The 24,792-nt window shown below is 43.4% G+C and overlaps 1 protein-coding gene across 1 annotated transcript; it reads left to right on the forward strand.

Annotated features, from left to right (window-relative positions):
- The first annotated feature begins 1,282 nt into the window (after window positions 1–1,282).
- gas7b (growth arrest-specific 7b) lies at window positions 1,283–24,729 on the forward strand. Its single transcript, XM_084002033.1, has 14 exons — window positions 1,283–1,657; window positions 8,123–8,240; window positions 10,367–10,444; window positions 11,362–11,450; window positions 12,707–12,760; window positions 14,863–14,952; window positions 15,410–15,525; window positions 15,743–15,817; window positions 17,747–17,825; window positions 19,474–19,602; window positions 20,122–20,245; window positions 22,456–22,535; window positions 23,001–23,099; window positions 23,218–24,729. Exons 1-14 carry the CDS (start codon window positions 1,475–1,477, stop codon window positions 23,329–23,331), a joined length of 1,428 nt encoding a protein of 475 aa, XP_083858159.1. The 5' UTR covers window positions 1,283–1,474; the 3' UTR covers window positions 23,332–24,729.
- Window positions 24,730–24,792: the final 63 nt, after the last annotated feature.

Below are 24,792 nucleotides of genomic sequence, written 5' to 3' on the forward strand. Positions count from 1 at the left end.
TGCATGTTTGGTGTGTTTTCTAACTTTCCTTAGTAACCTAAGGTTGACGATGGCAATACAACTCACCACCTTTTAGTCATCATGTCATCATCTCTTACTGTAATATACTTTCCAGTAAAACAGTTGCAGAGCCCTTTATAAAATGGTAAAAAAAAGAAGATATATTATAACAAGGAAAACTAATTAAATGAACAACGATTAAATAAATCAATTGTATTAATATATATGAAACCATGAAAGTGAATAATAAAATGGACAAATATATCAAGATTATATCACCATCATCATATAAACTTAGTTTGTGAAAAGTTGAAGGGAGCTGCAGAGATCGAAAATTAGAATACAATAAGAGAGTTAGTAATCCGGTTTAATCTTTCAAAATAAAATGTTAAAAGGATTGTTGCATTAAACCTAATACCAAACACAGATTAAGATTCATCAACATAAATATATAATTCTTACATATATTGGATGGCAGCTGTCAGTTCTTCTTCACAATATGTATAATAGTTAATATATTTAAATGGGTCTGCATTTCATTGCCCCCCCCCCCTTTTTTTTTAACCTATAATGGCCCTAATACGCTGTCATAAATAACCTTTATTATTGTCGTTATTATGATTATTATTATGATCATTATTATCAACCACACAGGATATCTTTGTTAACAGTTTAAACCTTTATTGCACAACACGAGACTAATAGCCTACAGTGTAGAATTAATTATTAGAATTACACAAAAAAATGTAATTTTAAATTTAACGCTTTTTGTTAAAACTTAAGAGCCAATCAGCTTTAAGATGAAGCGACAGCCAGGCGGTTCCCATCATGCCCCGGGGCTCGCAGTCGGTGGAGAGCAGTCGACGGTTTGTCAATTTAAATAAAATATATATTTAGAGAAAGTCTCAGTGTGACGTAGGTTTTGTCGTCGTATCATCCAGTTTATTGTGAATCCGCTCTGTAAACTACATCTCTGGTTTCACGCAACGTACGTCACCAACACGGCCGTTAGCTTGTCTTGCTAGCTAGCTAACGTAGCTATCACTAATGTAACGTTTCGTTAGCTGACGTGTTTTATCCAGCGACTTTTTTTTTATCAGCAGGTAGAGGAAAAAAGAAACGAGGCCTGTTGAGACGCCACTAATACTGATAGTAATGTGGATACGTGTTTACTAACTTTAAAACATGCTTTAATTTTGATGTCAGATTTCGCTGACTTCCGGTTTGGTCCGGCTCGCTCTGTGCGGCTTTACGCTGGTGTTGAAACGTCACGGGCAGGGCTGGCAGCAGTCTCGAGGAGCTGAGCGCGAGGAGGAGGAGGAGGAGAACCTGTTCACACAACTTTGACTCCAGCTGAGAGACCAGCAAGCAGCTCCGACTCCACGAGTCTGGTTTTTGAGAGAGTCTTTTGAGAGTTTTCTTCCAGAGGAGCCCGAGGAGCGTCATCACCGTCATCGCTGAGGAGTCGCGCTCGATGATGTCTGGATCGTACTGTAAAAGTTTGTACCCGTTCAGCGGGGAGCAGCACCAGCAGGGGCTGAGCTTCGAGGCCGGGGACGTTATTAAGGTGGTCCAGGCGCTGCCCGGAGGCTGGTGGGAGGGGGAGAGGGATGGAGCCACGGGATGGTTCCCCTCCAGCTACGTTCAGGTCCTGGAGGTAAATACTTATTAACCCTTATTAACACACAGTATGAGGAGGATGTTCATCTTTTGAGACTTTGTTAAAAACTTTTATTTAAATGCTCTCTTCTTTCTCTCTCACACACACACACACACACACACACACACACACACACACACACACACACACACACACACACATTGAATGATGCTGAAATGGTTCCCCCGTGCTCCCTGCCCATTAGATCCACTCTCACCTTCCCAGCAGTCAGCTCATGGCTCAGCGGCTGCACTCTTCCTCATTCCCTCCATTCCACACATTCCAGTGGAATCCTCACATCTCCTCTGTGTGGGTGAATTACTCTCTCTCTCGCTGCTCACGGTCAACCTCTCCCCCTCTCCCTTTACCGGGTCCAACACTCTGCGGTTGTTTTTATTCATCTACTTGTGATCTGTGATTCACACTCTGAACGTGTGAAGATGTATAAACGGTAGCATGATTAGTGACATCCCATAAACCTGCAGAAGCAGATGCAGATGCAGATGCGGTTCAGGCACAGCGGCGTTCCTCCTGTTGTCTTAGAGCAGTTTGAGGAATGAAGTTGACGGGTGGGGCAACAGGGTGGAGCAGAGAGGGCTTCGTCAAGCGTTCGCCCCACTGTGAAGTGTTAGAAGTGAGATGCTGACGTTCTGCAAAGCCTGATCTCTGACCAGTCTGGTGGAAGTTAACTTCCAGTCATCCTCAGTCAAAATAAGATATGTTGCATACTGTGTGTTAAGTGTTTCTGGAATAAGAAATAGATATTTTTGTAATCTTAAATCTTAAAAACTTGATATCAGCATCAATAGTCTGTTGAACTGGTCCAGTTTTGAGTCCCGAGGGCGAGCTGTTTCCCTCCGTTTCCACACTTTGGCCTGATTGGCTGATGGTTACAGCCTCATTTAACAGAAAACATCAACCAGATTAGTTGCATAAACTTTATTAACAAATATGACAGGAAATAACAAAAGGGATTACTGTTCATTTAATAGAGTAAATGGCAGAAATATTCTAAAAAATAATACTAATATGTAACCCAAAACGCTTTCTGCAGCATCTCACCGTCTTAAAACAGTTAATTGAAAGCTATTAAGAGAGGAACTTGAGTTAAGTTTTTTTTAAACTGCTTATTAATTAAATTGATGTCTGTCTGTGGTGTTTTCTTGTATTTCTGTTAACATAGACCAGTACAGATGGAACAGGAATCAATTAATCACTGTTAATGGAAGATCTGCTTCACGTACACATGGTGAAAGTGGAAGTTTCCCAGTGTCTTTGAATGTGTCATCTGTAGGTTGATGAAAGCTGTAGGAGGACTGATGGTGAAACTAATAAACACCCTCTCTTTCCTCATTCTGGTTGGCAGAGTGGCAAACTTCCACTTCTCCGCCCTCGTCATTCTAACTTATTGTACTTGATCACCTGACTGGTACTATATTGTGTCTGTTAGTTGTCATGGCGATCGATGCAGCTCTGCTGTCGTCCTCAGTGTCGTGGCTTCGTTCTATAAACAGCTTCTTTCTCTTCTCAGCTGGATGAGTCACGCTGCCTACTGCATCACACCAGACACTAGTCATGACTGACTTAATGTCACATGGAGGAAGAAATTATCGTGAACATCCCTCTTTATCACTAAAATGTGGATTCTGAGCAGTGAGTCCTTTTGCTGAGTTCAGTAGATCCTTCGGTTTTGAAGTTCCAGTCTTGTGATATCTCATGATGGGGCAGTGTGAGTCACTTCTGTCCATCCTCCAACTTTACAACCTTCCTGTTTCCATATGTCGTAGCATTTACTCTTCGTTTTAGCGGGCGGCTGTGGCTCAGAGGTAGAGCGGGTCGTCCGAATCCCAGCTCCCTCCAGTCTGCTTTTTCTTGGATTCTCTTGATTATAAATGTCTCAACCTCAGATCTTCCTCTGGTTGGTGTGAAGAAGTGAACTCACCTGTATTCTGTATTTAAGCTCATTAATGATGAAACGTCACAGCATCGTCTCCTAATTGGCCTGAATGAGTCATCTCATATGAGACGTTTTCAGACTGATTTGTCCACTTTTCTAAGGAACCGGGACGTAGGACATCCATACTGGAATGATCAAAGACATTGAAACTCTTTATAGTTACTTTTTGACATAGAAGACATGGTGTGATGCTTGATTTGTCAAAATATGGTATGATAAAGTGGTGCTGCAGGGATGACATGTTCTTACAGACCAACAGGAAGTTCCCTAGTTCCCTACTTCCTCCTCAAAGCTTATTGGATTAATCCGTTTGGTTTAATTGCAGAGAATAAACTCTTTATGATACGTACATGTTTGTGTTCGGCAAGATACGGTGCCTTCATGTGCTAGTCAGAAGACCCGACTTCCCTGTTGTGAAGTCAGAACTACGAGAACGTCATTCAATTGCTTTTTTCGTCAGGACGATTGGTTAAAATAAAAAAAGGCATCAGTTAACGTAGCCTCCAGCACACAGCCAGGTGCTTCCCCCTAACAGCACCTCCTCCTGGGCTGATGTCATACCAAAATACTGTCATCTCTAGCCATGGAAACGTACGCGCTGAATGACTGCCCTGTTAACCACAACCTCCTTCTTGTTTTCAATAGGTTTGCGGTTTTCACACATCTAGCAGAGCTAGAGTGGAAACGAAAATAATAATGCCCCAATACATAGCAACAGGCAAAGGAAGGAGAAATGCTTTAAAAGGGGTATTATGTGGCAATTTAGGAACCTTTAAAGCATGGCTGGTCGATATATATTACAATATGAATTTTCTTAAAATGTTTCTGAATTTCTGTCAAGATTAAAGGTTTCTTTTCTTGTTGGACTTTAAATATCCAAAATATCTCCACGCTAAGTCCTTTAAAGTCAGTATGATTCATGTAATGAGGTCAGTTTGTTACCAGATCTTGGTTGTGGTGGCAGAGAGGACTATCTTAAACATCTCTTTGGTCCTTGTCTCCACCAGTGGAGCTATTTTTGAGTTATAGCTTGTTATTTTCAACCATTTCTCCCAGTTTTTCTCCTTCATACTAATGGACTCTGTCCAGCATCTAGTGAAACACTCCTCCACGGTGCTCTAAATCTCAACTGGCTGGAATCACTGGACTGCAATATGGGTCAAAGGGACACATTTGATTTATCACTTCTGCTCTGAGGGTGTTTTCACACTTTCAGGCCAGCAAACGAACTCAGAGCGATTAGTCAGCATATTTTTTTTTTTTAACGCATATGTGACCACCATGTAAGCAGCGGAGGGCACATTCAGTATGACCACGTCGCCCCAGAAAGGAAAGGTGGAGGTATTTATTAGGGAATAATAGGAAACAGACACTTCCCTGTCAAACCTCTGTTCCTGTGCTCCTCTGATGACGAGGTAGAGGAGACAGCAGGGGATAAAAGACGTCCACTGTGTCCCCACTAACTGTTCCACTAGGAACCCCAGAGTCTCTCCGTCTGCATCCCGTCATCAGATATGTCGTGTGCCTGCTTGTGGCCGTGTTCAGCTCCGCTCCAGTATGTATACAGCTGGATTTGTTTGCTTTCCTCTTCCAGACATGCGTGCCTGTACACAGAATGAACTGTCTAAATAGTGCAGCGAGGTGAAGACATAATTAGGTTTTGCACTAAGAACAGTTTCAGTGTTCCCCGAGGCCTCGTGTGACATGTTTCATTTGAATATGATCGAGCAGTTACCGGTAACTTACAGGTTGTTAATAAAAAGAGAGCAGCTTGAATTAATATTAAAAAAATCTAATCTTGAAACCATTTTATGAGATCAGACCGCCTCATATTTTTGTTCTTGGATTTTTATCAGGCTTTGTGGGTCGCGTTCAAATTGATTAAAACATGCAAATTAGAATTTGTTCAAACTTTCTTATTTGAGAAAGTGAGATTCCTACAAAGCTGATGGTTTTTTGGATATTATACCGTCTGGTTACACTCTTGGTTTGATCCGATGACTCACCTTTTCAACGCTGCTCACCTGCTGAAAGATGACGCTGGATCTGTGACTCAGCATTTTAGTTCTTACTTTAGTTCCAGTATTTTTAGTTTTGTGACATCAGGGGAAGAATTAACTAAATGAGTTTATTCTGTGTTGCATGTGATTAATTCTACTATCTCATGGGTTTTTTTAAATAACATGTTACACACAACTTCACTTTTTAAGTTTCTCTTCTCTTTCCTGACCTTTTACTGACATTAATATGTTAAAGTGAGCTTATCTATTGCCTTATTGTCAAGTACACAACTTAAATGATGCCACAGTTTCCACTGATAAACTTCCCTTAATGTCTGTAAAAGGGGAAACAAGCAGACTCCTTCCTGCAGGTCTCAGACGAGGGCGTTGAAATCCAGGTGAAGGTTTACGAAACTCTCATTCTCCGAATGACCTCAAAGCTGGCTATGTATTTCATGGCATTTCCTCTGGGAATTGAACAAATGATTGTTGGGTTTTCCAGGCAGGGAGCCAGTGTGGCTGAAATAGAAAAAGCATGAGGTATTTTGTTTTTCCATAATAAGAGATGCTGCCTGTGTTTGGTGGGAAAAGTCTGTAATCTGAGAAAAGAATGCTGTTTATAGTATAATACCGTCATAAACATTTGGCATTTTGTTCTCCAGCTACATTTTAAATCCTAGTCAGCTTTGATTAAAGGAATATCCCAAAAGATTAGTGACCTGCTGCTGAGAACCGTTTCTGCTTAGTTAAGAGAAAAACAATACTGAGGTATCATTTCACGGGAAATGTGCCACCTGGTTTCAGTCCCAAATACCCTTTATCATCCATATGTGACGCTAAAATAACTAGAATAAAACATCCACGTCATTAATAGACGCTCACAGCAACTGATGTAGTAGAAAGTGTTTGGTCGTCTACTTAAAGCAGGTCAAACACAGGACTTTGACGCAGGAGGCCAGGTCAAAGTCCTGTGTCTGTGGTTTAGCAGCCATTTCGACTTTTTCTCTTTATTTTTCACCACATAAACGTGTGATTGCTTTCTTCAACAGCATGTTGGAGTTGTTATCAATTGTTACATCCATTACATTTCATTACTTTCCCTGCTGCTGGAAACGACTGGAATCTGTAAGCAAATCTATTCCTCAAAGCAAATGAAGGACAAATATAACAGTGACCACGAGACCATCAAAAGGGAAAACATGGCGGCGATGCTGTCAGAGGACTGTAATTACATGCAGTCATAAGTCACCTCGGGTTGACATGGATGCTTTCTCCAGTCCTGTAGGAAACCAGAGACCTCCCGGCTTTCATCCTTTTCTCTTCTTCCAGAGAATCACTTCATTCTGAGCTTTTCTTTTTTACCTCCAGGACAGTTTGTGCCGATCCCAACACAGCAGTAGCAACTTGAGGTGTGAGGGTTACAGCCATCGGTGATCTGTGGAGGGGATGTCGTTTAGCTTGCTGACGGTCTCTTTTGACACATCCATGCTAAAGTTACATGTCCCAGGCAGAAAGTCAGCACACTCAACACTCGATGATCCGAGTGGAGCAGATGTGGAAACAAAGGATGTTGTTGTTGCAGTGTAGAGCTACTCAGTCCTTTGGTTAAGTGTGGTGGGAAAGAAAGACCCTTATTTCATTTTTGATGACTGCTTAGCTCACATAGAGGAACAATAAAGACAGAAATGATTTACCGAGGACATAAATAATATGCAGGCTGATCCACAGAGTGGAGAACTGGGCGTGTTTAGTGTAACATGTAAGCACCAGAAAGACTGGAGGATGTTTGCAGAAGAAGTACCTTTTATTCTTCTGTTTTTGGCTGTGGAAGATGTTTTTAGAAGGCGTTTCATGCTTAGATATTATTGGGTTTGAGGTGAGTAAATGGTCATGTCCATGCAGATCCTCCTCCCTCTCCTACTGGATTGATCTGCAGCTGCAACTTACCTGTTTAGACGCTTCAGTGACTTAGCTTGGATCCTGATAACCAAACTTGAGCTTATACGGGATTTCATTTGGCTCTCCCAAGTCTCGAAAAAAACAGCATCTCAGCAATGTGTTACAATGGTCTCCGCCTGTTGTTTTCCTGCTAATCAGTAGCAGATGTGACCGTTTCTCTTGTGCTCCTCAGCTGTGCGCTCATTCGCCGACTCCGAGGCAGTTTGTTGTTCTTTGTGTGGCGGCGGCGGCGGTAGCGCAGCCTGCTCTGCTGTGATGTCATCGCTCACTGGTTGTGAAATACTTGAGGAAATGAGAATCTCATTGGATCCGACCTGAGTGCTGTACATTTCGTCTCTATCTCCTGTGCAGCCTCATCATTCCGCGGTTTGGTTTGGTTTTCTTATATCTCTTTCTCCCCGGCAATTATTGCAATTACGTCCTGACCCCAGAGAAATAAATCTTTGTCTCTACACACATCCAACATGTTGTTTCAATTCACCTCCGATGTGCTGATGAGCCTGTTTTATGGTTATTCACACAACGTTGCTTTGTCTGTTTTGACAGAGGACAGCGTCTCTGAGTCAGCTCCCTGTTGAGGACCTCAGAGACCCCCTGCCTCCTCAGTGGCGATGCTTTGTGTCTCCACAAGGGCGGCGATACTACGTCAACACCACAAGCAACGGTAAGAGCCAATGGAATGTCCAGCAGATGTTTTCAAGAAGTACTTCCAGGACTTAACTCGACTTCATAGAGAGCTATTCTTCCTGTGTCACCCATGGGACCTTATTTTATAATAAATATGTACGGTAGTCAACAATGAAAGATGTTCCCGTTTGAATTGAATATATTTTTTCTGAAATAACTTAGGACTTTCTATTTCCTCCATGTCATTTTCCCGCTACCAGACACAGCCAGGAGCATGCAGGGTATTGTAGGAGCCTTTACGTGTTAGCAGGGTTAGCTTAGCCTCCATCTCAGCCCTCCTCCTCCAGCAGCTTATGGACGGTGATCGCCTCAAGGTCCACCGCTCTAAATCCAAACCCCCACACTTCCTTGACTCGTGTCGATGAGTGGATTCTGTCAAGAGCTCCAGCAATAAGAAATTATGATACGTGAGGGATTTAATCAGAGATGGATTTAAAGGAACACACAGCAGCGACGGTACCAGTGAGAGTCGGAGGGCGTAGAAGGACTGATACTGCTGATAGTGTTCCTGTCAACACAATCACATCTCAGTGTGTCCCTGCAAACAACACAGTGTCATAGAGACGGCTTACTAGCCGCCTCTGTTCGGCAGACACAGCAACACAACACTCTGTACAACCTGACTGATGACACTATCATCCTGGTGATGTGCTGGTTAGGAAGTCCACCTTTCTGGACTAGGACTGTAGCTTCGTAGTGACTCTGGAGTACAACCAGCTTTGCATGTTCACATCATGTACGTCTCTGATGGCGGTTGCCGTGGTGAAATTGCGGCGGTGAGACGATGTAGAATTAGAGGAGGGCTCCGCCCAGCCACGAGACCAGGGAGACGCTACTCCTGTTCCTCCTCTTCCTTCTCTGAACAGATCAAATAAGATGTGCTAATGTTGGAAACGACGTTATTAGATGCTTTAAATATCCCGTTATCGGTTTAGTCTTCATGTCCCACAGTTTGGAAACGCATCTTCAGCAGTAAAACGACTCCAGAGGGACCGATCAGAAATGACGAGATGAGCGCGCTGGAACAAAGCAGTGCTCAATATTTCCCCCTTAAGTGAGGAAATGATGCATTTGTCATAACTTGGTGCATGTAAAAACAACACATCAGCATCTTGGCTCTCGTGTCTTGGCTCATAATGTCTCTCTGTGGCCTCCAGGACTTATGTTGTGTGTCTCGCTGCATCATGACTAAATGAAAGCCCGGAGAATGCTCAGCCCTCACACACACACACACACACACACACACACACTGTGGTTCTTTCTTTCCACCACAGCAACCAAACAAACCCCATCTGATAACATTTTCCTGAAACTCCTGGTATTTATAGCACGTCTGCTATGTTTTGCTGAAACCTTTTTTGTTGTCGTAAAGTTCAGCCAGATAAGACTACGGCCCCCCTACGTGTTTATGTGTGCGTTTGTGATTCTGCGTTGCCATGGTAACGGAGCGGCAGCGTGTGTGGGTGAGGGCTTTGTAAGCACACCAGTCCAAATACTCAACAGTCCCAGCACACAGGTTATAGATTTACAGCACAGATGCAATACCTTCGGTATCCACCAGGAGACCTGTGTTCAGAAGAGACATTTATATTGTTATTGCTCTGGTCAAATCATTTTAATGGACGATGTTACAGATATAACCTCCGTAGGAGAGCAGTGGAGAGAGAAGCTCTGATAACAACACACACAGAGGGAGAGTGAATCTCTCCTCAGGTATCAGTTCTCTATATCTTTACATAGTTAATAGTTGGTTGCTACTATATTATATTTAGAACATCTCTTACATTGACATATTCTTCTAATTGATGTAGCAAATGTTACCAAACTGCACCTGAAAACACTTTAGTGTTGACAGAAAATAGCGTCTGATTGCCTAGGATGTTAAAATAATAGACCCGACTCCAAAAATATACACAATGTCTGAATTTCAGCTTATTTCAGCAATTCTAGTTAAACTGCTGACAGCAACATGTACCAGGTTTGCACCCACAGATGGAACCACTTCTTCTTATTGTTGCACCAAATGGAATAAATAGTTCCAACACAGCTGGTGGAGCTATAATAATGTCCTCCTCCCCTCCTGTTTCTTATCACTCCCCTTAGAGACGACATGGGAGAGACCCTCCAGTGCACCTGGGACCCCCAAGACCAGCCTCCGACACAAGAACTCCCTGCCGACAGGTACTACTATGTCTATCTCTCTGTCCCTCCCCAGTTTGAGTGTCCAGGGCTGTCAAGTCTCCGAAAATATCCACAATGGCACAAAGCACCCACTCATACAAACACACTTCCTGTCCCTAATGACCTCAACTGCAGAACTAAAGCCTCCCATGTCTTTCTCTTGGTTCTGCTCTGAAGACGGTGTGCGTTCCACTCGGCCCTCATTCAGCTGTATCACTTCTGTCCGAAACTCAGTTTCACATCAGACTAAACGGCAAAAATCACAGCGTGTGTGACAACAACTGAACTAAGGGTACAACATCTTAACACGTCGAACAGAAAAGCTCTCCTGTCTCGGCCAGAAGTGGTCTTGGCTGCTTGGAGTGGGGGGGTCAGGACAAACACCTGAGAGCTTCACCGTGTCGGCTCAGCCAATCAAAACTTCTTAGTTCAAATCCAGTCGGACCAATCAAGATTGGGGTCTCAAGTTCACAGATTGGTGTCAGATAGTGGAGGCCTCCCTTCTGTTCACTCTAAAGGGGAATGGGGGAGGGGAGAACTACCTGGCTGGACTGTTTTGCAAAGGAAACACACACACACACACACACACACACACACACATACTAAGGTGTATAGTAGCTAAGACATTCATTAAGTTTGAGTGCAACATCATTTTTTAAGTTCACAACTGGCCAGCAGGTATGAAGAACTAAGGAAGGACTTTGCACACGACCTTAGTGATGGATTTATGTGTAGCTGGTCTAACCAAATCCAGATCGGCTACTTGCCCCGTTAAATACATTTACATCTACAAAAACCAAAAGGACAGTTCAGAATCGGCTTGGTTTGACAGAAGTGAATTTTCTCTCTGGTCAGCAGTTTTACAGCCGATTGGCACCAACAAACTCTAACCATTTCTTTCTCTGATTTCTCTCCAGTGAATGGATTTCACTCGGGTGGTAGTCCCTTGCATCATGTGGAACATTCACACATCAGTCTGGTTAGGAAGAGCAGTACAGAACCACAGGTAACGCCGTCCGACTACTATCATCATCTATTATATTATTATCACATTAACAACATGTTACACTGCAGTCGGAAATATGTGGAGTCAGCATAAACTCGGGCCACATTTCCTTTTTTTTTACATGACAAATTTAGAAAATCCCAATGATGTCATCAAACTAACAGGAGAGAGAGAGGAGAGCTTGATTGACAGAAGTCTAATCAGGCAAATGAAGTGAAAATACTGGCAATACAGATTGGACACAAAGTTCAACCCGTATTACTGATTGTTGTATAATGACAGCTTGTTTGAAAATATTGCTTTTACAGTATTTTTCGAAACGTTACCAAATGTCTTCAAATGCAGCCCAAGCCCACGTTATTTCCCCGGCCCAACCGAATCAAACGTAGCTTAATTGGGTGGAAAACCATCCAATCTGGCAACACTGCTCACTCCCCGGCACTGGCAGACTCAACGAGCCTCAACCATTGAGAATGCATGGGCGTTCTGACCTAACCAGTAACAGTAGAATCTCAACGGGGGGGCCATAATCCACAACGACTCATACAGTCGGCCCTTTTCCCCTTTCATATTACATGTAGTCATTTAATCCAGTGTAAATATATAAAACATGACTGCAGTTTTAGCCTAGCGTCTTTATAGAGTCATAAAACAAACCAGTGTCTGTTTGATTATAATGATGGTCTCTCCACGTTGCAGATCTCTCTCCTCATTAACGGGGAGGCTGATGGCAGTTAGAGCAGATTAATCCTCCTACAGTATCTGCAGCCTTGATCTTAATGAAGCAGGCAGTTAGTAATTCAGGGCCCACCCACCACTCGTTTCCTCACTTGCTACTTATTACACTCTCATACAAAAAGTCATTTTTCTATCTTTAAATCTCACTGTAGATTAATTTATTCTCTCATAATCTCTGTCACATCACTCTGGTTGTTTACTGAGGTTGCTGGAAATTACTATTCCAAGCTTAAACACACACACACACACACACACACACACACACACACACACACACACACTCCCACACAAAGAGAGAGAAAGCCAACCATGCTCTACTCTGCAGAACTATCCTCCCTACTCTGCAGAGCAACACACACACACACACACACACCACCGGCAGCGGCATCACACAGGCGCTGACGGCACTCGCCAGCAAAACCACTGTGTTTGTGCAGGTGACAGTGTGTGTGTGTTGAGCAGTCATGTCCGATGCGGAGGACGGAGGTTTTGACGGAGCGTCCTTCTTCTCTCCGCAGAGTCCGGGATCAACGTCGCCCACTGGCAGACACCACAAGGAGACCGCCGTCACGGTGAGTGAACTCTTAACTGACCGCGAACTCGTGCTGGATCTCTACTGTAGCCCTGAAGGACCAGAAATGATACCTGCAGAGGAGAGCTGAGAGTATTTCCCCCTCATAACGTTTCCAGATTGTGAGATTTAGTTCAGTCCACACATTTAACACATCTTGGTGATCAGACAGCTGTACGTGGGTTTGATTTCCTCTCTCTGTATGTCCTGCTCATTCAGTCCTGTGAGGAGTTTACTGATACACAGTGACATCCTGCCTCTGCTGTCAGGTCGTCACTTTAGAGGTTTCTCTTTTTAATCTCGGCTACCATAGCAACCAGGATGATGCTATTGATAAGCAAACGGATATTACAGGGGAGAGGAGAGGAGAATTTATTTTTTATGATGATGATGATTATTAGATGATAGACTTTCCACCTTGTATTAAAATATGACTCGTATCCAGATCCATGATTTTACCTGATTACATTTACACCTGGTAGTAATATGTGTGTCCCGCGTCCACGTTAAGAGTCTGAGTGAACACTTTTTTTTATACCCGCGCCCACCGAGCTCGTTACCAGTGTTGAGCTCAGACTGGATACTCGCTGTTCAGAGGAGGGATTTAGTGGGTGGTCAACTAATGGAGGTTACTGAAGGTCAGGAAAAGAAAGTGCTGGAAGCAGAGTGTGTGTGTGTGTGTGTGTCCATGCAAACAAGCTCTTCATTGGAGATGGATGCAAGTAATCCTGCCCTCGTCTTCACCAGATGAAGCAGGGGTCACTTTAAAAGCCTTCAAGTTGTCAACCTCTGGACCTCAGCAGTCATTAACTCGGAAGCCAGGCTCAAACTAATTATAAGCCTCGTAAGCCAATATAAGGTCAAATTAAAGGCCTTGTCCTCCTCCTCCTCCTCCTTCTTCGTCTTCCTGTATTTCTAAATGAGTATTGGTTCTGGAAATGTCATCAGCAGAATCAAATTTGTTGATTTGCTCTGAATGGGGAGACTTTGGCGTTAGACTCTTTGGTGCCACCGACGTTTTTAAATAGAAGCGGTGCATCGTCCTCGCTGCAGGCTTTTTACCTCTTGGGGTTAATTGAAATGAATGTGAGAGAAGATAAAGCTCCCTTTGTTTGCCCAGGAGTCTTTTGCTAAACCAGTTGTCTGTGCTGAGGAGACATGCTTTTACATTTCACATTTGTGGTTTCTTTCCTTTTGTTTCTCTCCGTTCCTTTCTTCTTTCCTGGTCATGGCGAATTGAATTGGCAGCTGAAGAATCTGCACAGCAAGTTTTTTGCATTTTTAATGGCAGACCAGAGTTTTTGTTCTGCTGAGCCGAGAAGATATGCAAACCCTAAGCTTGTGTACGTTTTTATCCGAAGCAGCTGGGATTTCAGAGAGAATGCATTTCATAAAGCAATGATGTGAAAGGAACATTTAAAAAGCTCCTGAACACACAGAGCAGTAGAGTGTTGAGCGTGGATATAGAGTGTAACCCCAGAGCAGAAGTTCACAGCTCACAGCAGGGGAGCCCTGCAGCCGACCCATTCAACATCACCGCTGCCGGCAGAGCGAGCAGACAATTAACTGCACCGAGATAATTAAAGGCAGTCTTCAGGAATCCATTTTACTGATTGCTGTGGGCCAAAGTAGAAGTTTGCTGCGTTCGAGAGAGCCGAACGATGAAATCCCCCCCCCCCCCCAAAAAAAGCCAAGAACCACAAAGGCTCGCATTGATAAGTGTTCCTCAAGGACAGAGAAGAGCAACAATGGTGACTGGATCGGAGATGTCTTCTTTACTTTGGTGTGTTTAGAGCTGCCGAGATGAGAGTGTTGCCAAAGCAACGGTGTGCAGACGAAAATCACTGTGTGTGTGTGTGTGTGTGTGTGTGTGTGTGTGTGTGTGTGTGTGTGTGTGTGTGTGTGTGTGTGTGTGTGTGTGTGTGTGTGTGTGTGTGTGTGTGTGTGTGTGTGTGTGTGTGTGTGTGTGTGTGTGTGTGTGTGTGTGTATAAACACATGCAGCTGCTGTACTGTACTGTGGCATCAAAGTTAATTTGTCATGGTAGTTTAATGTGTCCAATTAAACCTCTCTCTCTGTCTCTCTCTCTCCCTCTCTCTCTCAGATTAACTGTGTGACATTCCCGTCTCACGCCTGCATGCCGGAGCAGCAGCTGCTGAAACCAAACGAATGGAGCTACTGTGACTTCTTCTGGGTAAATCCACCTACATTTAAGAGGCTATAAATGTGTCGTCTGCCCGGGTCCTCCTTGTACACCGGACTGCTGGACTCAGCTTCCCAATTAGATTCAATTCTCTAGAAACACAAGGAAGCCATTGTTGGGATTTGGTGAAATTTGGTTAGCGACACCTGAATTCTGAGGAGAAACCTGATTTCCTGGCCACGTGTATTCATTACCAGGTTTCTGATGGGGCTTTAACGAGTACAGGAAAGATTGCTGATGACTGACTTGCTGCATGTAATTGGATCAGGTTCCTACAGTAGATGTGAAGGCTGACTGATGCTGACTTAGTTTTAAATGTTTTCAACAACTTAAATGTGGGTTTTCAGTAAAAAACATGCAGCAGGTCAAGAGTTGATGTTGTGATGATGGTTGCTAAGCGTCTGTGTTGTCATTGATTCTCGTGTGAATGCTGTGTTTTATCTCGTAGGCCGATAAGAAGGATCCCCAGGGCAACGGCTGTATCACAGGATTTGAGGTTTTGCTGCAGAAGCAGCTGAAGGGGAAACAAATGCAGAAAGAGATGGCAGAGTTCATACGAGAGAGGTACAGCCATCTCCCCTTTTTCTTTTTCTTTTTTCATCCTCTAGTTGCCATGAAAACCATACAGATGTCATTAAAACAAAACCATTTCCCCTTTTTTTTTTTTTTGGGTGCCTGTTCGTGTACATAACCGTGTTGCACAACACAGGAAACACACATGGAAAGAGTCAGCTTGCGTAAAAAGGCTGTGTTGTAATGAAAGTCTCTGCTTCCCTCTCAGGATAAAGATAGAAGAGGAGTACGCCAAGAATCTCTCCAAGCTCTCCCAGATCCCTCTAGCGAGCCATGAAGAAGGGTGAGTGAAGGAGAACCCCCCCCCCCCCCCCCTTTAGAGCTTGTCACACACATGGTCGGTTTGGATGATGTGAATCAAAACAAACTTCTTTTTGTTTGGAGATGAGGAGACTGTAAATCATGTGTTTCTGGGCATCTACCTCCTCAATACATGTTGTAAGACGATGAATATGATACTTTAATGCACCATAGAGGGCATATTTCTTCCCAGGAAGGTCAGGGTCAGCTGCATGCTGGGAAAATACTCTATATTATCTGATGGCTGAAAAGAAACATTGCTTATTTATTGCGCAAAATTGCCAAACATTCTCTGGTTCCAGCTTCTCGAATCTGTAAATTGAATGACTGTTAATCGCTTTTTTGGAGCCAAATTAGTCGATCAGTTAGTCAGGCAGACAGACAGCTCCTCGGTGAGGTAACCAGTCAACGAGCCAGTCAGGCAGACAGACAGCTCCTCGGTGAGGTAACCAGTCAACGAGCCAGTCTGGCGAGATGTCCCGGTGTGTGTGTGTCTGCATCTGGAGGCCTGTCAGTGATGCTGGGGAACAGTACAGCCCTTCCTATAAATCACCCCATGCTTTGATCTCTGTCCTGCAGCATATTAGGAGAGACTAAAAGAGTAGAGAAGGAAGGGAATAAAGGAGAGGAAGATGAGGTGTTTTGTGTGATTCTCCGAGGGGATGCAGGAATATGGAGAGGAAGCGGAGACGAAGCTGTGATTTGTTCAGCGTTGTTATTAAACTCATCTTCATTGAGAAGTTCCACGAGGACACAGTGAGGATGCCTAGCAACGGGACAAAATGTCACAGCAGGACTTTCAGATGGAACATGTTCAAAGGGCGAGGTGGTAAAACACAAGTCCGAGGTCTCACTTTCAGCCAATCGTTGACCTTCTTTATACTTAGGGTCCCGCCCTCTGAGCTGTCAATCCCAACAGAGCCAAGACAGCCATTGGGGCTGAATGTTATTACGCCTGGAAAAATAGTTCCTCACAAGAACTGAAAAGATGACAGATTTTAACTACGAGGTGAGAACTAAACTTGACAAACATTTTTTAGGTACATTCTGGAACATTTTTTAAATATGTACTAAACTTAAACAAACAATTTTGGTTACATAGGCTCACTTTAATTCGTTTGAACACTTTATTTCACATTCTAAACATCGAGATAAGGTTTGGTGCAAGTGAGACAGCGTGCAAAGCAGCCTTTACTTGCCTGCACTGTTTACATGCATAAAAAAATACCCTTCTTCATGTGAGCATGGTAACAGAGGACTAGAGTGGGATGGAATTGCCCCATATAGGATCCAGATTATGCCATCCTGCTCAGTCTGCCCACACCCAGAAAAGTGCAACACAATACTTTCATTATCCTCTCCCTCAGGCCAAGCTCTGTTGTCACCAAGGACAATCGCTGTTTTGTTGGTCAGTTCCTACCACCGGACCTGCCGCACACCAGAACCAGCCGTCTATTTGTTCCTGAATTTACCATTTGTTTGGTAGAGATGTGACCACCGATCGTGCCCTGTATCAGTTCTGCTGAATGCAGTGAGTCGTTGTCAGGAGATCGAGTAGTATTTTCCAAACGGCATTTTGTTGTGGTTGTCCGTCACTGGGGACTGAGACTGTAGGAACACATTTATAGGAGTATTTAGAGTGGACGTACATTTCGTTTCAACCCCCAAGGACATTTTGAGCATCAAACAGTTGATTTTAATCATTCTGGGGACATTTTCTGCATACATTCATGGTGGAAAGTCTTGAGTTTCAGCAGGATTTCTGCTCATGGTTGTGTATCTTTCAACTTTTGCACCCACACTGCTGTTGAACCCGTGTGTTCACGTTCTGTCCTCCCTGTCTTTATGTTAACGTGTGTGTGGTCCTTTCTTGTGTCAGATATTAAACAGCCTCCTTGTTATCTGTTCTCAGGACTCTGGGGGAGGCCTGGGCCCAGCTGAAGAAGAGCCTGGTAGACGAAGCCGAGGTTCACCTAAAGTTCTCCTCCAAAGTAATTCATCACACTTTTGTCCTCCTCTAATCAGCTGCTCGATTGCCCACATAGAATCTGTCAGTGCATATCTGTGGATTCAACATTAATTTGAGCACTCAAGATTATTTTCTTTCTGCAGAAGAAGAAAGAAAAAAGAACCGCCACCAACGAAATAATGAAATAATGTTCATATACAGAAAAAAAAAAGTATACATCCAGATTTGAATGTAGTGGGCTGGAACATATTTAATATATAAACAATCAGTTTATCTTTCATATCATTTATATATTTGCCTAAATGGGCAATTGTTTTCTCCTCACTGAAGACACTTCCTGTTATATATATATATATATATATATATATATAAATATATATAGGGTGTGACACATTCAACAATGGCAAATGATTTGCAGAAAATCTACAAAACGTAATATTATACATCATGTAGTGTACATACAGTAAAGACACACACACGTGACGCTGAGGCTTCCTCTCAGTGTTTGCAGCTTCTTCTCATTTGAGACGTTGTACGTCAAATAACTGAGCCAAGTCTTCAGGAAAAGACGACAAATGGAGGCCAGAGTTCCAGCTGGACTGCTGCAGGAAATGATGTTATCCTCCAGAGATGCACAGATGTGCAGCAGAGAGTCGAGTGGAGATGAACTTTGAATGATTGTTTTCCAAAGTGGCTGCAGGAGGGAGCTTTAGATCTCATCCATCACCGACGGCTCAGACAGAACACCACCGTACTTATTAGGATCATATAACCCGTGACGGGCTTGCTACCAAAAAGTTTAAAAAAAGGAATATTATCTTGTCACATTCTCGGAGCAGTAAGATTTACACAGCGTGTCATTTACATTTCCTTTGCTTTTAGGAAACATCTAAAAGGGGAGCTAAACAATGTTGATCATATTCTGGTTGTTCTGCTCTAACGTTGCTCGGTTTGAGGGGATGGTAATGCTGAAAGCCGCTACAGGAAATAGATTAAATCACATATATAGAGGGAAAGAAGTCATATTACTTTAGACAGCTTAATATGTATGGAGACTAAATAGCAATGCAGGCTTTTAAAGGGAGATGACGCTGTGATCGGTTCAACGGATTCTTGTCATTTTTCAGGAATCTAAAAGTCATCAAAATGTGTTCATGTTTTTGGACAGTGAACGCAACACGTCACCACCGAGTGACTCATGCTCGTCATCATCATTGTCTTTTCTCTCCCACCACAGCGTGATATAATGGAGTTGCGTGGAACAGGCTTTTTCCAATTATTTCCTTAACATATTTGTCCTCACAGGACTGAACACAGCTCCTCCAGCCTACTTCATTTCAGCATCTGTGTGAGTCAGAACGAGCTCCCTCGACTATGTTTTGGCCTCTTAATATCGAGCTTTCGGGCCTCACTCTTGGGGACAGTAGGCCCGCGAGCCAATGGGAGGAGGAAGAGGGTCTCCAGAGTGAAGCATGGATGTATTTAAAGAACTGGATATTATCCAGGATACAGTCCCATTTATTCCAATGAAAGTTTCTCTCCTCTAGTCTTGCTTGTGTTTCACAGAGAGAAGGGAGAGAATATATATATATATATATATGATATGTGACACTCTTTCATAACCTTCTGCTGGTCAGTGTTGAATTATTGGTCGTTTCTGTGTTGATCAGCTCCAGAGTGAAGTGGAGAAGCCTTTGCTGGCCTTCAGGGAGAACTTCAAGAAGGACATGAAGAGGTTCGACCATCACATCGCCGACCTACGGAAGCAGCTGGTCGGTCGCTACGCAGCGGTGGAGAAGGTACACAAACACACACATATAGAGATAAGAAGAAGCACAGCGACTCTAATGTAGCACAGTTCGGCCCTTGTACTCGGCGGCAGCAGCAGGATTTCACAAATCATCCCGCTGGTGATTAAAATTCCACGTCTCTTCCACAAGCAGATGGCTGTTTCTCAGCCTTGGAATGTTTCCTGCTTTTTTTTGTACATATACAATGAGAAGCGATTGGCTGAAGGCGTCTGCAAATCTGTCTCACATCATCTGTCAAATCTGGGACCAAACTGTTTCTCTCCGATAATCCAGTCTGAGGGACGTGAGGAAATTAGATGTGTCTATGGATGAATACTGAGACAGTGTGCAGCTGACCGTCTAGAACGGTGATTAATGCACATTATCAAGCTTTTATCAAGTTGAATGCAATGATGTTATTTTTGTTATATTTGAAGAATTAATGTAAAAGCAGGATGAGAATATTTGTTTGTGTGCAGCTGTGAGATGTCTTGTTGACCCCCGGGTCCCTCGCCGTGTCTCCCTCAGGCCCGTAGAGCTCTGGTTGACAGACAGAAAGAGCTGGAGCTGAAGACTCAGCAACTGGAAATCAAACTCAGCAACAAGATTGAAGAAGACATCAAGAAAGCCCGCAGGAAATCCACACAAGCAGGTCAGAGCCGGTGGTCAAAGGGTCCCACAGGAGGGTAACTGTGGGGTCACGGTTTCCCTGAGGGGTTTGTTGTTTAAGGAAGGAGAGAGCCCAGGTGATAGTCCTTCAACCTATGAAAGTCCCTCCCCTTCACACAGTCCGGTAAATGTTTGACTTCCTGGACATCACCTCGTATCCTCCACTGTTTATTCAGCTCCTTCGTTGAAACGTTCACTGTCGATCGTCTGTGAACCAAGCTCGTTTTTTTTAATATTTTTCTGAGTCATGAGCTTTATCAGCACTTGCAGCCAGACTGGGGAGTTTTTTTTTTTTAATAGAGGGAGAGGAGGAGGAGGAAGAAGGGGGGTCCGGAACATTCCCTACTCGACTAGCCTGCTTTGATACTCGCAGAGGCGTTTCTGCTGCACTCAAACTGAAAACAGCCCTTACTTAAAAACAGAGTTTGTGTTGTTTAGGTGCCAGTGGGACATGAAATATGATCCCGGAAATCCAGAGTTAGAGATTCATAAATTTGGTGGCTTGTTTACTGAACGTTGTGTTAATGACGTCAGTGCTACCGTCACACTACACTTAAACTCGTAAATATTATCCTGTATTTGAAATGTGTGGCCACAGAGAGCAACCTCCAGGTCTGAAAAGCTAAGTGGTTGGTTTCTTCAGGCTTGATCGACGGATAGAAGTGTGTCATCTGCATGACAATGAAAGATTATCAGGTGCCTAAAGGAAGCATACTGTATGTAAGTTGAAAACAATTGGTCCGAGCACAGAACCTTGTGGAACTCCGTATCTAACGCAGACTGCTCTGGCACCGACTGATGCATGCTTTACAGCTCCCCACCAACAGAACATGGCTAACAAGCTATTTCAGTCCAGTGTAACTGTCAGGCTCCATTCACACACACATGCTTCTGTAACAGTGTGCCTGTTAGAGGGGAGCCGGGGGGGGAAAGGGGCGGGGTGCAAAAGTAGCGTTAGCAGCCGCTGGTTTGTCAAAGTTTTAATCGGTGTGCAACCTGAGGAAAAGTGACGCGCTAAGAGTAAACATGTGGACTCTAAGTGTGATGTCAAGAACAGGCGCGACCACATGCTGTCTCACACACACACACACACACACACACACACACACACACACACAGAGTCATCCCTCCTCCATGCTGCTTATGCAATCGTGGAGAAAAACAGCAGCAGTTGGTGACGGTGCTCGTGGCGTCTGCCTGCCAGCGATGATCACTGCATTGTGAGGAGGACGCTGAGACGAGACTGATGCCAAAACAAGTAAAGCACAGCATCCGTCCGCTCATAACAAAGACTTATTTTCCACATTCACGTGTCCTTATACCGGGGATGTCCTACCATTATCATGTCAAACCCCTCAGGCCATGATCCCCCACTTTTAATGAAGTACTTTTGGTTTACTTTTAAAAGAAGGGATTTTATTTGTGTTCATGTTTGTTTAGAGCTTGATGTGATCGACTCATTTGCAGCATAAACAGCAGCTCTTTTACACTTTCTGCTTGTTTTTTTTCCGTCACTTTCTATTCAAAGCTGACCAGATCCCGTTTGACCGTTTTGATGAGCAGGAACTCACAGTCGCCATAAAAATCAATTAAAATACATCTGTTCCTTGTCACCTCGTAAATCCCACACAGCCGCCAGTTAGTCTGTCATTATGAAGGCACATTGTTCAAACCGACAAAAGATTTTTTATTTTAACGGGGAAACCCAAAGCTTCCAAAAAATGCAAATTATGTCTGTGAATTATAATGAGGTGATCAATTGGTACAGTCTCAACCTACTCTATAGGAAATATGTCTCAAGCTTACTTCTTGATTTAACGCTATATAAATAAATATGCATCAGCAGAAGATCTGCAGAACGATCAGCATCATTTCCTCCCTGATTTGATCTCACAGATGATGAGTGTTTGTTTAGCTTCATGGAATCTATAATCAGTCCAGACAGTCCGCCTGTTTGGGATGATCACATCAGCTGGCTGAGGTGGAACAAATACTCCTCATGAGTGTTGAAGTAGAACATCAGCTGGGACTGAATAGTCAGGCAGTGGCACCACCTGCTGGAGGAATGATGTACTACACATTTCAATGTGCAGTGGGCTTTAAAAGATATATAAGATAGATAATAATATAGTCTGATTGGTATTTATTACATTGTTTTAGGGCTCATTGTATTGTTATTATTCTGTCTTACAGGAGACGATCTGATGCGCTGTGTGGACCTTTATAACCAGTCTCAGTCCAAATGGTTCGAGGAGATGGTCACCACCAGTCTGGTAAGGAGTTCGCTCCAGATTTGTTTGTGAGAGGAAGCTCTGCGGGTTTTTACAGTTACATCAGCTCGATTTTAACAACCATTTTAATGTGCGAAACTCATCATGTGACCAGACGGACTCACTAACGCTGCCTTTTGCTCATCGACGCTGTAATAAAATGCTCTGCTACCTTTTATGACTCTTAAATCATGAAATTACAAGTATCCAATAATACACATGATCAATAAAATGAAATAAAGAGGAAGAAAGTATTGTAAAAATGAAAAAGGAGAAGAGGAAACAATGAAATATATAAAAAAAATTAACTATAACAATCATCTACATAATATACCATATATTATGGTAAGGGAATTGGCAATGTTAGTCCCCCGTTGTCATGGTAGCCGGTCCTTTCTGCTCAGTGTGGACGGATGGCGGTCGTAGTAGACGTCTCTAGGACTATTGAACCCTTGCTCCTCTCTGCAGGAGCTGGAGCGGCTGGAGGTGGAGCGGGTGGAGATGATCCGACAGCATCTGTGTCAGTACACCACCCTCCGGCACGAGACGGACATGTTCAACCAAAGTGTGAGTACAAACACAAAACCCCACTACATGAACAGACAGGCGTTTAGGGCCGAGAACTCCACCCGCCGGCGTTAACGCGAGGTCTGACCTGAGTGGACGCTGTTCTGTGTGTGTGCAGACGATGGAGCCGGTGGACCAGCTGCTGCAGTGCGTGGACCCGGCCAGAGACAGAGAGCTGTGGGTTCAGGAGAATAAGACTGGGGAGATCAGACCGGTGGACATAGAGATCTGACCTCAGTGCTGTGTGACGACTCTGCATACGCACACTCACACTCAGACACACTCACACCCCTCCCAGCTGATCCAGTGTGACCCCTAACAGACTGGGAGGGGGGGAGATGTTCAGTGGCTCTGCTGAGGATGAAGACATCCGGTGATGCCAGGTCGTGACCTCCCGGCTGAGACGAGCGCAAGGAAAAGTGGGGACTCTGAGTGTGAATTGTGAAGTGAAAAAAAGACCAAGAAGCACCAAGGATGAAGTTTAAACTCGTGTAAATGTTGACCAGCTTTGTGTCTTGCAGCAGTGTGATGCTGTTTGTGCTTTTGCTCCGTGAGGTAATTCTCCGACTCTCACACGTGACTCTGAAAAAACGATTTCACAGATGCTGCTAAGCAGAATGCATCTGTGACCTGGGAGTGATATTACTGTGTACCAGACTAAAGTAATACTAATATCCGGCTTGTGCAGGTATCGGCTGTTAGCTAAGCCACGCCCACCCTCGTGACTACCTACGCCTGTCTCGCATGGCACATATTAGGTTTACAGCAAACACAATTCTATCTTTTAGAAACAATTAGTCTTCGTGAAGAAATCAACAAAAGACAGTAAATCTCCATCTCCACCATACTTTTATAAGTTAATATGAGAAGCCTGTAAAAGGGTGTTAAATATGCACATAATGGCTTCATACGTGATGTTAAAAATCAAAATGTCAACAGTATGCTTCACTTCCACGAGAGAAGAGGGTTCACAAATGAGAAATAACATTATGAATAATACGTTTGGGAAACGTGACACTGACTAATTCTCACAACATATAAAGAGCAGGACACGTTACTCTGATCTCATCCACTGCATTCCAGTCCTGAACAGGTATTTTTATGATGTCACCTGTAAAATGATCAAATCTCTGAAAGTCAGAAAAAGTTCCTAAATGTGTTTTCATTCCTGATAAGAATTAAGATTTGCACTTTATACCCAAAGGATTTTTTTTAGTAAGTATTCTGTTTGTGAATGAAAAGGATCCCAAAGAGAATTTAATGTTACACATGTTTATTACTAATGGAAGTTCTGTCCACAGGGAGCCTGGAGGAAATATGTGGGATTCGTGATTTGCAATGAAAGATGTCAAATACAGTAAATAGTAATAGTGATATACAGAAATTTGGTACTGATAATAAATGGAATATAAAAAGTGTTTTATATGCAATCCAGATAACGGCCCTCATAAATATCCTAGTTGTGGAAATATAAGTTGCTTCAGTTGGATTCAGTGTCAGTGGAGAGAAAACGCTGTCTTTTCCACAGTTTCTGTTTCGTTTTACTTGACTGTTGAGACGCTTCTGTAGAACAGCTAACGGTTGGCATTTTTCATTAATAAAATGAAAATATGTAGCTTATGTGATAACATCCTCCGTCCTGGGTCGGTTTTTTGTGTGATCCTGAAAAAGCCATATATATATATATACAATA

This window comes from Eutrigla gurnardus, assembly GCF_963514095.1.
Source record: "Eutrigla gurnardus genome assembly, chromosome: 22".
Classification (NCBI taxonomy): domain Eukaryota; kingdom Metazoa; phylum Chordata; class Actinopteri; order Perciformes; family Triglidae; genus Eutrigla; species Eutrigla gurnardus.

Coding starts and splice junctions, on each gene's coding strand:
- gas7b (XM_084002033.1), top strand. CDS start 1,475: ATGATGTCTGGATCGTACTGTAAAAGTTTGTACCCGTTCAGCGGGGAG. Junction 19,603..20,121: donor GCTACGCAGCGGTGGAGAAG/GTACACAAACAC, acceptor TGTCTCCCTCAG/GCCCGTAGAGCTCTGGTTGA. Junction 20,246..22,455: donor CAGGAAATCCACACAAGCAG/GTCAGAGCCGGT, acceptor TCTGTCTTACAG/GAGACGATCTGATGCGCTGT.